Genomic DNA, 15,932 nt, shown 5'->3' on the forward strand with positions numbered 1-15,932 from the left:
AATTTATTATTTACTTGAGGCTTTACAAAGGATGCAACTATCCTAAAACTGTATTAGCTGATAATTCTCTGTGATATAAAAAATTAAAAAAAGAAAAGAATCCCTAAAGATGCTGTTTTTGGTTAAGATGCATCATCCATGATGCAGGTGGAGTCAAAAGTTTTTTTCTTTCTTTCATATTTCTGTTAAATCGGCTTTTAAAGAGACATCTAACTGTTCCTGAAGCAGGTTTAATTTTTCTGTACAATAGTGTACAATACACTATTGTTTTCCTCTGTTCTGCATCACAACTTAACATCAGCTATAAGCAAATGTACGCAACGCTGAACTAAGTATAGAGGCAGAAATGAACCAGTAAGCATTTTCACAATCTCTGTAGTGTCTGGATGTAGGCAGGCAGAGATATCAGACCTGCTTAGGGACTTTTAAATTAAGCCTGCAGATTGTGTAATATGCTAAGTCAGGAAATGAGCATGTGTGCCTCAATATTTTTGGACTTTTGGGAGACAAGTTTTTAAGTGGATGGCCTTTTGCTTGGGAACACATACATGAGACACAAAGTGCTGCTGGAGAGATTAGTCTCCCTCCGAAGTGGAGCCAATAGAAAAGCCATTAGTTTGAGCTGATCTTGAAATTATATGGAATTGATCCTGAGGTGAGAACAGTTTTTCATGCTCAATATTATCATTGATTCATGCTGCCATAATTACAAATGAAAATCATTATGTCTCCAGGTTGTATTTTCTTAGTGTCTGATGTGAGCAGGCAGTCCTATTTCCTATGCTTAGTCTGTATAAATGATCATACAAAGGTGTTTGGCTCAAATGTGGAAATTTAACAACTTTGGATGACTTTTGCATCAGTTTTACAAAGTTATTCGAGTCCAAGGATGTGAAGTACTGATTACAGTGTATATTTTTACCCCACAGCTGCTACACACCAACACTTGCAGTCTTGACTGTAGATGGGGGACATTTTATGTGGCTTTTTGACAGTTACTCACCAAAAAGTCGCAAAGACAAACAAAAAACAGACAGCTATTGTTCGCTGTGTTTCCAAACAGTGTGAATCACCACCTCACTACAGCTCAATCTCCTCCCACCCACAGAGTCCGAGATGGTACCTCATCATCATTTGAGACCGTGGGCAGAGAAGTTTATTGCAGAACACCTCAGCATTTCAGGAAAAAAAAAAAACCCTTCCACCCACCCAGTCCTCCTCCCAGCCAACGTCGGTCCTTCCCCCGCCCAACATCACCAAGACAGGTGTCTTATCTCCATCGCGCAGCACAAGCACAGCCAATCTTCCAGGAAGATGGTGACTGGAATGTGACAAATCCATCTGTCCTGGTTTGAATTTGTATGCTAATTTGAAGTAATAGCCCCTCTGGTGACAGTGCAAGGGAACAATTCAATCATGCCATCTATGACAGTTGCTTTCCAGCCTTTTCTGTGATATGGGAGTATATGCACGTACCACTGGGTTAGGCTTGATAGATTGGTTATGTAGGGGAGATGTGGCATGTAGACTGCATGTTTAAAATGGGCTGCATGTGTGAAATGAATCACGGAACTACTGAAGACACCTGTGCAGAAATGCCACCACTACCTGTGTGTGGGCAGAAGGGAAAACAATATTTGATGTGACCCTATTTATTTCCCAATAACTCTTTTTCTGAACTTTCACCCAATTTTGCTGGCGCGTTCATGGTGAGATATGTGTGAACAATAGATGCGTCCTCAGAAAAAAATCACACTAATGCAACTGTTACATTGTTACACGGAATAATCTCAGGCTGTTGATTTGATGCAGTGAAAAATATTTCAAGTGTCACTGGGCAGAAGAAGAAACAAGTTAGAAAGGGAGCACCGAAAATATAGGTGAGAGTAAAGAAGCATGCTAAGCTGTTCTGTGCAAATGTATAGCACTCTATAATCTTTAAATTAATCTCCAGCACAGGACAGGTTCTGGCTGATGGTGACAGATAAGGCTAAAGAACAAACCACCCTTCATTTTGCTTGCATCATTCTTTTTCTCTACGCTCAGATCTGGGCCTGCTTTCTTTGAAGTCTCAGAGTTGTTTTATCACACTTCTTTCTCTCATAATGCCTTTCTTTACGTTATGACACGTAATAATCACAGCAGCTGTCATGGAAAGATCAAAATCTTGCTAAATCCTTTATTTTGTGGCTATTCAAAGTGCAAGAACGTACCATCTTTTATCATACTTTACACCGTTGACACTGCTTGTATGGCTCATGAGAATGAACAAGATGAAACGTGTTAGCAGGGTCGCAATAGGAAACATTCCCCGTCTTTTTTTTACATTCACCGCTGCGGTTAAGTCTTTTCTGCAGGGAAAGAGGATATGCAGCAGTGTGCCAATTGACCGCACTTCAAATGGGTGCAGATCATGCGTGGCAAACATATTTGATCAAACAACCAGGGCAGCAAGGAAGACTGATGCACAGAGAAGGCCTGTCGAGCTGCACGAGACTCGTATCAAGATAAATAGTGTGCTAAAAGACAGCTCTCCAAATCAAGCCAGTTAACAGCACTTGCCTTGAACGGTTTGCAGAAAATGAAAGATTTTCTGCGCTCAGCACAACTGCATTGGGATAACATGTCATTTAAAATGTATGGGCTTTGTTCTGAGGGAGGAATGTTTTCTAGATTCCATCCTAATTAGTTTGATTCGAACTTGCGCCTCATACGAAGCATCTGTTAGTTACATGTTACACATCTGCAAAAATCTAAAAGTGTTTATGCTGACATGGCTGCTGGAGACACATTTCAAAAGGAGGGTGTGTAAAGTGATAGTCTGTCCCATGTCCCCATCCATGAAGAAATTAAAAACAGTAATCTAAATCAGGGACGTTTCAACTGTTCTGAAGTGTGATGAACTTGTAGGGACATTTCCGATGGTTCCTCTGAAACATTAGGCACATAATAAAATGAGATGATAGAAATAATATCCGAATGTGTCTGTACACTGAGACATAGTGAATCAGAGGGTAAATGGATTTGTTCAGATAAAAGCGTACCAACGAAAGTCTCTATCTGGAAGATGCCTTGTATTAAGAAAAAGCTAGCAGGCATTTGAAGCTGCTGATTTCTATGGAATCTGAAGAATCTCTCCATGCAGGATTCTCCAGAGGAATGCAGGTATGCATAAAGCTGGTCACCCTTAACATATTTTTTACAAACAGAAACGTTTGCAGTAGGCTCAGATATAATCTTTTTCACCTTTTTATTCACTGATGAATGCTGTGCTACACTTAATGGTCCAGATGGATGGAGTTCTGGATAGTTGGTTAATGACCACCAGGTCCTAGCAAAGCTGCAATTTCAGCAAGGTGGTGGTGGAATAATGTGGGTAGGCCCTTGTAACTACACCCCCTGCTTTTTGCATAACTTCACCCACTGCCAAATTTGAAGAATACTGACAACTGCAAAGGTTGGGGTTGGAGATGTGGGGTGACCTGGGAGTGGAGAGTGGGCGGGTCAGGATACGCAGGCAGAAATGATTGACAGACAGCAGCTCAGCGGTCACTAGATGAATGGAAAGTGGGATTCACAAAGCACCTACGCCACAGAGCGGTACTTGAGGTGGAAGACTTTTCTCCTTCCAGAATCCCCTCAGATACACAAGAACAAGGTGGTCCTGAACCGTATCAGTCTGAGCCGTTAGCGCTGTTACACTGGTCAGCAGCTCCAGCAGGTCTGTAAAGCTGTGGTAACTCGCGGCAGGTTGTGGCAGCTGCAGGAAGTGCCGCTGTATGCTGCTGCTGCTTTGATTTGAGCTGCTGTCTGTCACCAGATGAGGATCAGCAGGTAAAGAATAAAGTCTGGTGTTACTTTTACACCCCTCAAAGGCACAAATCCATCCAATTGCAGGAATATTTCCTCAGAAACTCTGTGAAAGAAGTCTGAAACTAGCAAATCTACACCATTTCACTATCCACGTGCGTTGGTTGACGTGGTTTTCTATACCTGCAAGGTGAAGATCTGTCTGAATCTGGAGCAAGGGGGCTGTGAGGATTTTAAAATGTTCTCGCGATGTAGAGAAGCACTAGTATGGCTCTACATCAAGAAAAACAAAACAAACAGGGTTTTACCTTTTTTTTTTTACCCACAAAATCCTGTTTTTTAAAATTAAATTACAAAATACTAAGTTCATCAACAGTATAGGTGGTTTTCATCACAATTAAGTAAGACTGTTGTTTACAGCTCAAAAAAACCATTTTTGGGTGCACTACCCCTTTAAGGAGTACTTTAGGGTGTCAAAGTGACCTGTGCAAAATAGTTCTACCTGAACATGTCGTGCCATGGTATTAAAGGAAGAACCATTGCTCCTGCAGTAAAATAATTTTCATGCAAGACACAGAATCCTCTACTGCAAAAAACAAAAAACAAAAACAAACATTGATTTTTTTGCTGCAATGGGTAAAATTCGTAGTTTGGTTACCACCATTCCCTGAACTTATTTAAAGGAAGATCTGTAGGGTTGGTGACAGTACACCTCCAAACAGCAACTGTCAAAGAAGGGTTTCTATGTTGTAAGTTGATCTGTACAAACAATTAAAACTCTCATATTTAGTGCCATTTGCATAGATTATTTAAACAATAATAGCATATGCATAATAATTTGGAACACTGTAGTTTAAGTCACCATTTCAGACACATCCATTTCCATGATGTGGATTTAACATAATGTTCTTTCTTCTGTGAAAAGTTTTGCTTCTGTATCTTCTGTGTTTGATTTGGGTATAACTGAATTAGCTTCTGGCTACATGTCTGCTGTCGGTGCAGCAGTGTCCTGTCTTATGCATATTTTGTACCCATCAAATATTTCAAGATAGCATATTGAGGTTAAAATGAAGTAAAAATTATTCTAGGCTATAACTGTGTGTTTCAATGGGTGATAAAGCGAGAATCAAGATTTTTCTTTTGATTTCAATACATCATCTTTTTAAAAGGCCCTGCATACCTGCGCTGCTGTTTTCACTTGTACTGACTGATTAAACCTCTGCCTCAGCTGAAGCCAGGCTGAGCTGTGCTGGGAATATGTGATGTCAGCAGTCTGTGTGAATGAACAGTATGAATGATAAAGGGGGGAAGTTGCTTCACACTAGAAAGTACAACAAAGCTAACAGAAAGGGTGAGAGAGATGTCATTCAAGCAGAGTGTGCAGGCCTACAGTACCATGAGGAGGTTTTGCAAGACTTTAAATAATTCAATCATGTTTCTTCAGCTTTCACATCCTCTTTAACACTTTTTAGAAGTATTTACACTGTCTTTGACATGCACTTTATTGGGGATTTTAGTGAAAGAAAAAAAATGGATAGAATTGCATCCCAACTTTAAAAATCCCAGGTCAGGAAAGACAAGTCCAAAAGTTAAGCCCATGTGGTGAAGTTGTTCTTAACTGCATGCATCAGAAAAATTAATACATAAAATAACCTAATTCAGCCAGTAACAGCTCTACAACTGTGAAACTGAAATGGAAAAACTTGAGCATATTTGTTAAAATTTTAAAGTGACCCATCACTAACACAGAGTGACATTTCTCAAACTGAGAAAATCAACCCTTATTGAAACAGTTCATTAGAGAACATCAGCCTCATTAGAATTGAGTCAGTGATAATGTTACTGAACTTACTCTAAAATTCTCAGCTGGAGCTGACCTAAAATTAGATGCAACAAAGAAGTATAATTTACCAGATGATCACTTCATCATATCACACTTGGAATCCTTTAAAATGGTTGTTTCATCTCACATAACTGATCCAAATTGGTCCCAGTACAGCAACCTCCAGCGATGGCTGACACCTTTCCTAGTGACATGTTTTGTAATTTATCTGCCATTCAGTGGACCACACATTTTACTGTGCAGTTTACAGAATGTTATAGATCAGGGATGTCAAACTCTAGTCCTCAAGGGTCACTGTCTTGCAGGTTTTAAGTGCTTTCCTGCTCCAACACAGCTAATCAAAATTAAATGGACCCCAAAGCATTTGTAATCAGTTTTGTATTGTTTGTTTATTTTTAACACCCCAATGTGATTTATTATGCCGACCACTTAAGGGCAAGTTGAGACTTCATATTATTACAAATAAAAATACAATGATGCAAAATACCCTTGACGTCTTTCTTTTAATAGCCATCACATGTGTGCCTCTGTAATGAATATAAGAAAGGATGAAAAGCCTGACTACCTCCCCACTCTCCTCACTTTCAGAAAACCAATGACATTACACTGTTGTCAAGGACATAAATACCAGTCTCTTTAGGAAAGAGATAAGTAGCAGCGTTTCTCTGACAACATGAAGTAACTCGGCTCAAAATGTATTTAGTCTCTGCTGGTAGCACTTTTGACCCTCAGCTGACACCTGACAGGCGGTCCGCGGACCTGTTTTTGGAAACCATCGCACCCCAACGCATCCCACTCTGATTTTTTGGGAGAGGGCGGCCACGTGACGGAGGAAGCAGCAGCCAGCACCCCGCCGCTGCTCGTTTGATAGCTCCAACGGCGCCGGACGGAGACACAAGCGGGGCAGAGGGAGAAGGAGAGCAGACTGGAAGAGGCACTCGTCGCGGGAAGAACAGCAGAAAGAAAAGGTTAAAAAAAATCTCCGTTTACAACACTACAAATCCGCCGACTCCTCGCCCAGACACGGTTGGCGCACCATGGACGGTTATGGCAGGACCGAAGATGAGCTGTTCTCCTCCTGCCTCCTGAACCTCACCTGGGAGACTTGCTACGAGCAGGTAGGGCGCGACTCTCTCTGTAACATATCAGTAAAATAAATATGTCAGCCCAACCACCGTCTGAGACGAAACTATTTTGATTAAAACGAGGGAAATAAGTTTTGAGTGAGTCAGCACGTGAGACGAGAGCAGGTGCAACTTCACCCATTTAATTTTTGAGTGTGTGTTTTATAAGCCTCCTTTCTGCAAAGCTGCCTTCCTTAACTTTATCAGCTCTCAGTGTTCAAACTCCCAGAACTTAAAAAGCCCAAATAAATGAACCGAGTTGGAAAAAACAAAAATCTTGTAAAATTAAAAGCAAGTTAAAAGTTAGCATTCCTGTGGCAAGGTTTAGAGGCATCATCTTTGGGGTGTTGTGTGCACTGAATGATGCTTTTGCAGCTCCACCCAGTCCTGATACATAGAAGGTTGCCAGGTAAGTGTTAAAATCAGGCTCTGCAAACTTAAACTGCAGTGAGTTTGTTGTTGTAAATATCACTTTGATCCTGAAGTATGGGGCCTGTCCTCAAACCTTAAACACAACAGCAAAGGTGTCAGTTTGGGGATAATTACCTAATTCCTTCCTCCTCCTTTGAGCTCAATCAGTTCTGCTTTAAAGGAAAAAAAAAAGAAAGAAAAAGAAATATACTTATGGTGCTGAATGAAATCCTTCTTAATTCTCACATTAATTTGTGTGAGGAGTGTGTGCGACTGAAGTTATCTGCCACAAGAATGCCAATGAAATCATCTTCTGAATGCTAAGAGGGCTGCCAGCTATTTAGGAATTTATGCTCAATGATTGCTGCCAAAATATTTCTACAGTGATTTTTATGGTAATTTACTTGAATGCCACCATGAGAGCTCAGGATATACATATACAGGATATTTATTTCTCTGTTATCAGCATCCAGGTTGCAGTACAGCGGAGGAGGACACTTAAACAATCAATCTCCTGTGGTTTAGTGGGCTACCATTTGAATTACAAGTAATCACAAATTAAAGAGGATTAGGCTCTTAAAGCCTGAGCTCCTGATTTGCTGTGCTAAGAGTCATAATGTAACAGTTATTTAGACACAGGAAACAAAAGGCGCTCTAAACACGACTCACAATTGCAAAGTCATTGGGAATGGCATTTTAAATGTGCAACAATTAAGCCTCAGCAGTTTCAGCTGCAAAATGGATTTCAGCACATAGGCTGGAAGCTGTGCATTTACAAGTTTTCAAGGCTCTTAAAACCCCACAGATTTCAGCAGCATCCCCTGAATTCAGCTGCACAAAAAGTTTAAAGATAAGAAAAATTATAATTTAGCTTTTTTACTAATCAAATGCAACCATTAAGTAATTGTAATTGAAAACAGGGCCAATCTGAACAGACATTTGAATGTTGCTGTTCAAGCTTTTTTACTTTATTTTATGCAGTGGTTTATCATTGTGATTATTTTATCCTTTCTATATATTACCATAAAGTGGATATCCTTGGGTTTTAAACTATTCTATAAAACAAATGTGTTTTCCACATCTATTCTATTAGGATTTCCTGACATTTCAGAGACTATTGAGTGAAAAGACCACATAATTTTTGGATTAATCTATAATAAAATATTTAGGATTGTCATTGCAGTCTTTCGTATATCCTTGAGTTGTACGAAGAGTTCAGAAATTGTCTTCCTTATTTCAAGTTATGTCCCAAATATAGTACAGTCTGCATGCTCAGCCTCAAAACCCCCTGCTTGTTAAAAAGACAAAAAAAAAAAAAAAAAAAAAAAAATTAGAAGTTAACCCTAGAAAGCAGGTCATCTGCTCCACTAGCATGTCTTTAGCCATGCACATATCCTCTCTTGCCCTCCCCAAGCCCTATGGCTGGTGGAGTAAATAAATAAATAAATAAATAAATAACAAGGGAGTAAAGGGAAATGTTGACACAGTCTCTCCTTGTGGCCAGATTATCCACTCATGCTTGAGCACTGGGTAAAGGCCCTGCATTATTCAGCCTAAGACACAGAGATGGGGAGAAACTGTGGAAAAGATGGGTCTTGCCTCAGGAATGAGTGTGTGTGTGTGTGTGTACTTTGGGTTGAGTGTCTCTGCTTTTAAACAAACAGACATCAGGATAGCCAGGGTTTGGAAAAATGCCATCTTTGCCTAATTATCAAATGAACCTATTGCTTTCCTCTTCTTCACCCCGTCTCTGCATCTCTCACACACTCTCCTCCAACCCCTGAGGGGACTGCTGTCCATGGTGCTGAAAGTTTCATCACACATGTTGAGCATGTTTTTTTCTATTCCTGGAGTTCCAGTTTCCAGTCCCTGCACAGTCTTCGTTGCTCCTCAAAAGCAATGTATTCACTTTGTCTCAACAAAACATGCCATTGCTTGGCAGTCCAGTTCCAAAGGGTGAAGTCTGTCACTCAGATACGGTGCACTCAGAAGCAGGAAGAACTAATACGTGTTTTCAAGTGTCTGCTGTTGCCTACAGCAAGGCTCAAGTTACATTACTACACACTCAGCGGCTTGGCTAAATGAAACATCCTTTGTGTTCCTTCTAGTGTGCAGTATTTGATCCATGTGAGTCACTTATTTTTCTCTGTAATGAGTCAGTAGCCAGAATGGTTTCAGTGGGGACCCGCTTTACAGCAAGAGATGGATAAAAACATTTTAAAAGATGAGTTTGTGAGTGATCACACACACACTAATCTTTAAGTTTAGAATAACAAGGCTCATATTTAGTGGCAGAAGGGAAAAAAAATTGGATTTCATATTTTAAAATGTTCAGATATCTTTACCATCTTCCTGCAAAATTGCGATGAATAGTCAGTCAATTAGTCGATAAACAGAATTTTAATCTGCAGTTTAGCTGTCATCAGTTCATCATTAGTCATTTTTTTTGGCAAATACATAGCTTCTCTAGTCTATTACATCCCAGAAACATATTATTTTTAGGTTGTTTGTGGAAAAACACTAGAATGTCATCTTTGAGTCATTCAGTATTTATTATCTGTTTTTATAGACTGGATTAATTATTATAAAAGTAACTGTTAGATGCAGACCTGCTTAGTTTTTGATCAGATGCCACATCAAACACAATTTGTGTTGTTTGCAGTAAGGGATTTTCCCGTTGTTTTACAAACGACAACCTCAGAGGGCACGTGGAAGTGCTGCTGAGGGCCATCCGACTCCTTGGCATGGCTCATATAATCTGCTATTCATTTTGCCATCAAACGATTCTTTTTGATGAGTTGACCCAACTAACCAGAGACCGTTGTGATGCCCCAGATAGCAGAATGAAGCTAAACACTCAGGGTTTATGAGTGTTTTACAGCAGTTTAGGAAATGATCTCCTTCCCACCTTGAAGAAACAAATATGATAATTTAATAGGCATGGAAGTAGTTACAAATAGTTACAAAAAAGGCTCGCCTCCCATCAATGTTTGTATGAAGTGTTTATATCGAGAGTTGTAGCAAGAGAAAATGCAAAACTCCTCTGCATTGTAGCTCCTGGTGTAAAAAAAAAAAGGTCAACAATACCAAACTATATTAGCAAAAAATGTACTGATACTCAAAGCTTATGTTAGAATATGTTTTTGAGTGTGACTTTGACTAACTGTGGCTGGCTTTGTGGTCAACAATAGCTGAGGAGAGGTGAAGTATTAAACAACTGCAGTCCTGTTGGCTGCAGTGTACTGGCATTAGTGAGCTCACAACAGTGGCTGTTCTCATGGGAATACTGGCAAGAGTAACACTTTTAAAGAGAACACATTCTTTTTTATTTCTTTCTTGAGAATTGTATAAAATTGCATTTCTAGGAGGGAGAAGGGGAAGTTAATCTTAAGGATTAAAAATATCACCCACAAAAGCATTGTAGTAACTCTAAAACTAAACCGTTCTTACAGCTCTCCTGTTAGAAATGAAAACTGTAGTGTTAGTTGGCCACGTGTATGGAAAAAAAATCTGTCATGGAGGCGAAATCCGATAAATTCCATCCCCTTTGGGAGAGAGAGCCATAAAAGATAAGATCTGAAGATCTCAGACCAAAAATTGTATCACTTTATGCATTTCAGTAAGGCGTTCGTTTAACACTGGCTTAGTTGTGTTGTTTCCAGTAGGTGTATTCATAGAAGATACAGCGGTAACAGCTGACCTGGCCTGACAGCAGCCGCCTTGCTTCCGCAAGGTTGTGAAGTCACGTGATATGGTGAGGTTCTGCAGCACTGGCAAAAGTCTAAAATTTTTAACCAGCATGTTGTGAGCAATGAAACCCAATCCCAAAACAAAAGCATGTGTCTGTGTCATTGCTTCTGAAAGTCTCCAATTGTGCTTGTCTGGACCTAAATAAAACCCTGACATTTTCCAGCTTTAATGAGGGGCAGCAGTGATTCCAAAAGTAAAACTTCTGAGATCCAGAAAGAATCCTAAAAGTAGTGTCAGTGCTTGGAGGAAACACACACACACACACACACACACACACACACACACACACACACACACACACACACACACACACACACACACACACACACACACACACACACACACATATATATATTATACTTTTTTTTCTAGCAACAAGATTTGATTCTAGTTTCCAGAAATTCCCTCTGCATTTATCATAGTTTTGGTCCTTGATTGGGTCTGGATGCTTAAAGCTACTCCCACTTCTTACAACTCCCCCCCAGAGGACTATATACAACCTTCTTCTTCTTCTTCTTCTTCTTTCTACTTTTAGTTTAATCAACAAGTGTGTGTTTGCAGAATGCCTAGTTTTTGACAGCAGCCCACAGATGTGAGGCTTGTCAGCAGTGTAATGAGAAGCATGCTGTTCTTTTGCAACATATTGGCAAGATATGGATGAAGAATTATCTAATCAAGACTTTGTGAAAGCACCACCACTTAGTCACTGCTGACCTGCTAACCGTCTGCCAGATTTTCTGCTGCAATATGTAAGATACTATTGAGAAATCATAAAGGAACATTTTGGTTTTGTAGTAGTGTTGGTATTGTTTTGATATTATAGGTGTTGTGATTTCTGTACACTGGTATAATCTAAAGTTAAATGAGGTAAACGGTGTAGAAAACTAGTCTTTATTTAAATAGGATGGTTTTGATGGATTTATGGTGTTTAGTTCTGGACAAAAGGGTTTTAAATAGCCACATAGTACTCATGCATTTTCTTACATGCATCCATATTATTCAAGTATGACTTGTTGCTTCTCTGTGTTACAGCTGCTGCACAGACTACATTTCATTTAGTGGCTGCTTTTAAGTGTCGATCTACTTTAAGCTCACTTGATTTCAATTCCAAAGAGAGATATGAACCACCAGAGGGAGCAACAAGCTTTGATTCCTCATGGGACTTTAAAATCTGTCATGCAGACTATCTAATGATTTGCATCAGGAATATCCCTTTTTACTGTTTACTGGCCAACTATTTACTTTTTGTTATTTGAAAAATGAGAAAGAGAGAGAGAGAGTGAGAGAAAAAAACAAAACAAAACCTTGAGGATAAGATACTCTCCAGTTTAATTTCCAGTCTCTGTGAGGTTTTTTTTTTTTTTTCACAGCTAAATTAATGTAATCACAGTATAAGCTTCCAGAGATGATAATCTTGTTTTTAGCCTTCTTCCACCTTCCTGTTAGGATAAATGTCTTAGCAGGGGTAGCACAGGCACAGCAAACTACATTCTTTGATTATGTGTGGGAAAAATGTCTTCCTTGCCATTGACAATCTGTTGATACCTTGCAAAATCTAAGATGAAAGGAAATGCAGCTTAGACTGTGAAAAATCCTTGCCTTCTCACCGGGAGGTAAAAGCACTCTCGCAAACATTGAATTGTGCATCTGAAGTGTTATCAATTCCACCTGAAACGGAGGGTCCCGGTGGCAGAGCTGAACCCCGGCGCTTTTGATCGCACCAGAACGTCTGTAAACAAGTATTTTCCCATCTTCTTCTCTCTGTCTGTCTCTCTATTTCGCTCCCTGCTCTTTCTCTGCCTCTCTCGCTCCCCCACCAAGGTGTCTGGAGGGGGAGGTTCCTTTGATTATCTCTGCTGCCGATTAATTGCTTTTCTTAACCTCTGCACAGACGTGCTCCTACACCGCCCCGGAGCCTTCTGCACGCGCCCACATGGACCCCTGCCAGGAGAAAAACAAACCACACCATGCATCTACCTCCCCACCTTCTCCCAATTACTGACCTTCATCCTTTTATTTCGCCTCGGATGTTATCATCGGCATTATCAGTGTATTTACTTTGTTTGTTAAGCTCGTAACTTGGCGCACTGCAGCATTCTTGCCTAGATTTTTGAAGCAGGTCGAGCTTGTGTGAGAGGTGTGTTTATTTATTTTTATTTATTTAATTTCTTTTTTTTTTTTGGGGAGAGTTACATCAGGGATGAGATGAGCTTTCATGTCATAAAGTGTCTGAGTAAGGAGGGGGGGATAGTCTTATGCAGGAATATTACACTTTTTTTTTTTTTTTTTTTTAACTGTCCTTATTCTCTGATTAAATAGATTTTGGCCTTGAGTTGTGCTGGCCAAGCAATTTCAGTCACCAACACTGAGTGCTCTTCTCCATCTCACTTTGCCTTTGAGACATGCATTTGCATCACGTCTTTCAAAGGGTCCTAGCCCCTGCTTCCAAATGCTGTCATCTAGCAATGAACTGCTTCCTTCCTTCAGACCTTGGGTTGTTCTTTTTTTTCCCTTTAGGACATCCTAAAAGCACGTGCAGGAGCCATGTCAATGATTTATACACCACAGCTCACATGCAGACTTGCTACACTGACTTACAGTTTGGAGAAAGAAATCATTTTAAATGTTCTTAGGATCTTTGAGTAGTTTGTTTTGTTTGAGTATCTTCATGACTTGTATGGGATAACTGATTGTTAGCCCATACAAGGCTAACAATCAGTTAGTTAGGCTTATAAGTTTTCTTGTTTGTTAGCCTCGAGGCTAGGAATATAATCTCTGCACTCTCTATATCCATTTTTTTATTATTTATTTTTGGTATTAGTCTTCCTCCAGTGTCTCTATCTCATAGTGAATCCAAACAAACTTTTCTTACGACCTATTTTTTGCATGGATGTTTATGATATTACTGCAAGTGGCTTGAGGGATTTTTTTGTTTTTTCTTTTCTCGAGTGCAGCCTAATTGGTTCAGGTGTTTGATATAGAGAGCACTGTGGGACTCCAGTCTAAGAGGAGACGAGACAGCCCACATATACTTGAGACACGCTCCCGGATGCACAAATGCAAAGTCTGCACGTGAGGCATGAACGGACACATAATGTGCAGCACTCATTCACTTACTAACAGGCTAGACTCCCAGGACTCTATGGTAGAGTGTGTTGTTGCTGATTTTTTTCCCATCAGCAGAAAGCTGGGATGAGCTGAGCTAATTGAGTTGGGAGGCCCAGCAGGGGAACAGAGCCCCTTCTCACACGGCCTCGTCACTTCCTTCTTTATCTGTCCACTGCTGTCTTCAGTCCCATATCTCCAGACCACTTCGTGCTGCCCAAAACAATGGCTTTAATACATGACTCAATGGTTCATAATGACCAAAAGCTTTTTTCCCCCATATAATATGAATTAAAATGTGGTTTGTGGTAAATAAAAGAGCAGAGCGTTGGTGTTTGTGGAAATGTAGCTTGTAGTAAACATGCAGTACATGCTCACTTTGACAGGCAATTGTTTTTTGAGTGTGGTACCTTACACTACATGCATTAGCAATATCACAGCAGACTAGCCAACAACAAAAGTAGATTACTTGTTCTATGTGAGGGATATTAAGATGTTACATTTCTTTTTGATAGGCCCTCGGAGGCCCGTCATAAAAGCCACAGCAAGCTGTAGAGATAGAGACTCAGATTTGTTTCCATCCTTTAGCTTCACTTGGGGACTGATTATGGTCAGGCTAACAGCCTTCACCTGGAAAGTCACTTTCACTTTCTCGTCCACCATTTGTTAGTATGGCTAATGTCTCATTAAGTCTCACAGAGGGGAAATTATGTGCTCTTTGGGTGAAGGTTAGGCTCTTGGCTTATCATGAAACAAAAGAAAGACTGATTATCACAGCACAGGCGTGCCTTACCCTGTGTCTTTCACAACAAGTCCTATTTGTGTTACTGCTCGAGCTGCTTCATTACCCATAATCTATTAGCCCTCCCTCCACCTCCCCCAAATAAAAGTTAAAACATTTGGGCTAAATGATGAATGCTTGATCACTTTTGCATGATGTTCTGGGGAAAGGAGTGGACTGAAAGGGGGTGGGGGGTAAATTTTACATTATCAAGGAGATAATTACAAAGCAATCATAAGCTGTTTCCTGTAAAGTGGTAAACAAGCCAAGGGCTTCTGCTCTTTTCCCAAGAATAATTAAAAGTCACTTTGCATTCTATGCATCAGTGTCCTTTCCTCCACTCAGTGGCCACCTCTTGGCATAATAAAGCTGGCTGAATCTTACACAGGGGATGGGTCCTTCACTCAAGAGTGATTTGGCATTTTCAGGACCTTTTCCTGTCCTGCATTTCCCCATAAATCTGCAATAGAAATTAAATAATGAATTTTAGTTTGAAGATCTCTGCCTTTTGCTTTTTTTGTTTTTTTTTTTGTTTTTCTTTGTTTTTTTTTTTATCTTCCCAGGCCAACATCCAGTTCTGAACAGCTGTGAATTGCTGTGTCACACAGTGGGAAGGTTTCCAGATATGGACTACTACTCCTCCATGGCTTTGCCTTTAATGCCTCAGTAATGAGTTCATTCATTGATTGGTCTAGACTTAAGAGCAGGGCGACTTGCCGACTGAGGTGTGTGGGAATAGTAGATGAGAGGCCCATCCATTTGGCTGAACTCTCAACCATAAAAAGTAGTGGACGGGAATTGAATAGTAGTTATAGCCATGAGGTATGTGTAGCACAAGAGTTTCATGATTTGTTTTATAGTTGTGTTTAACTGCATTGTTTATTGAAGATTTAACATAGAACTTTGCAAGTACTTTTGGTCAAGTTTTAGTGAGATAAGACACTATGCAAAGAACCCATCTATTTTCTATACCCACTTATTCCAGTGGAAGGTTGCAGGGAACTGAAGCCTTTCCTAGCAGATACTAGGCAAGAGACAGGGTCACAGAGTATTTATTTTAACCACACTTCAATTGCATCTGGGTAGAGTCTTCCAGTTCAACCCTTTA

The 15,932-nt window shown here is 40.0% G+C and overlaps 1 protein-coding gene across 1 annotated transcript in view; it reads left to right on the forward strand.

Annotated features, from left to right (window-relative positions):
* Window positions 1-6,501: 6,501 nt before the first annotated feature.
* Window positions 6,502-15,932, forward strand: part of ppargc1a (peroxisome proliferator-activated receptor gamma, coactivator 1 alpha) — a 296,804-nt gene continuing 287,373 nt past the window's right edge. Inside the window, exon 1 of the mRNA XM_041985112.1 lies at window positions 6,502-6,771. Coding sequence (XP_041841046.1) covers window positions 6,691-6,771 — 81 coding nt within the window. The 5' untranslated portion in view covers window positions 6,502-6,690. The remainder of the gene's footprint in view (window positions 6,772-15,932) is intronic.

The sequence above is a fragment of the Melanotaenia boesemani genome, chromosome 5, assembly GCF_017639745.1.
Source record: "Melanotaenia boesemani isolate fMelBoe1 chromosome 5, fMelBoe1.pri, whole genome shotgun sequence".
In the NCBI taxonomy this organism is placed as follows: domain Eukaryota; kingdom Metazoa; phylum Chordata; class Actinopteri; order Atheriniformes; family Melanotaeniidae; genus Melanotaenia; species Melanotaenia boesemani.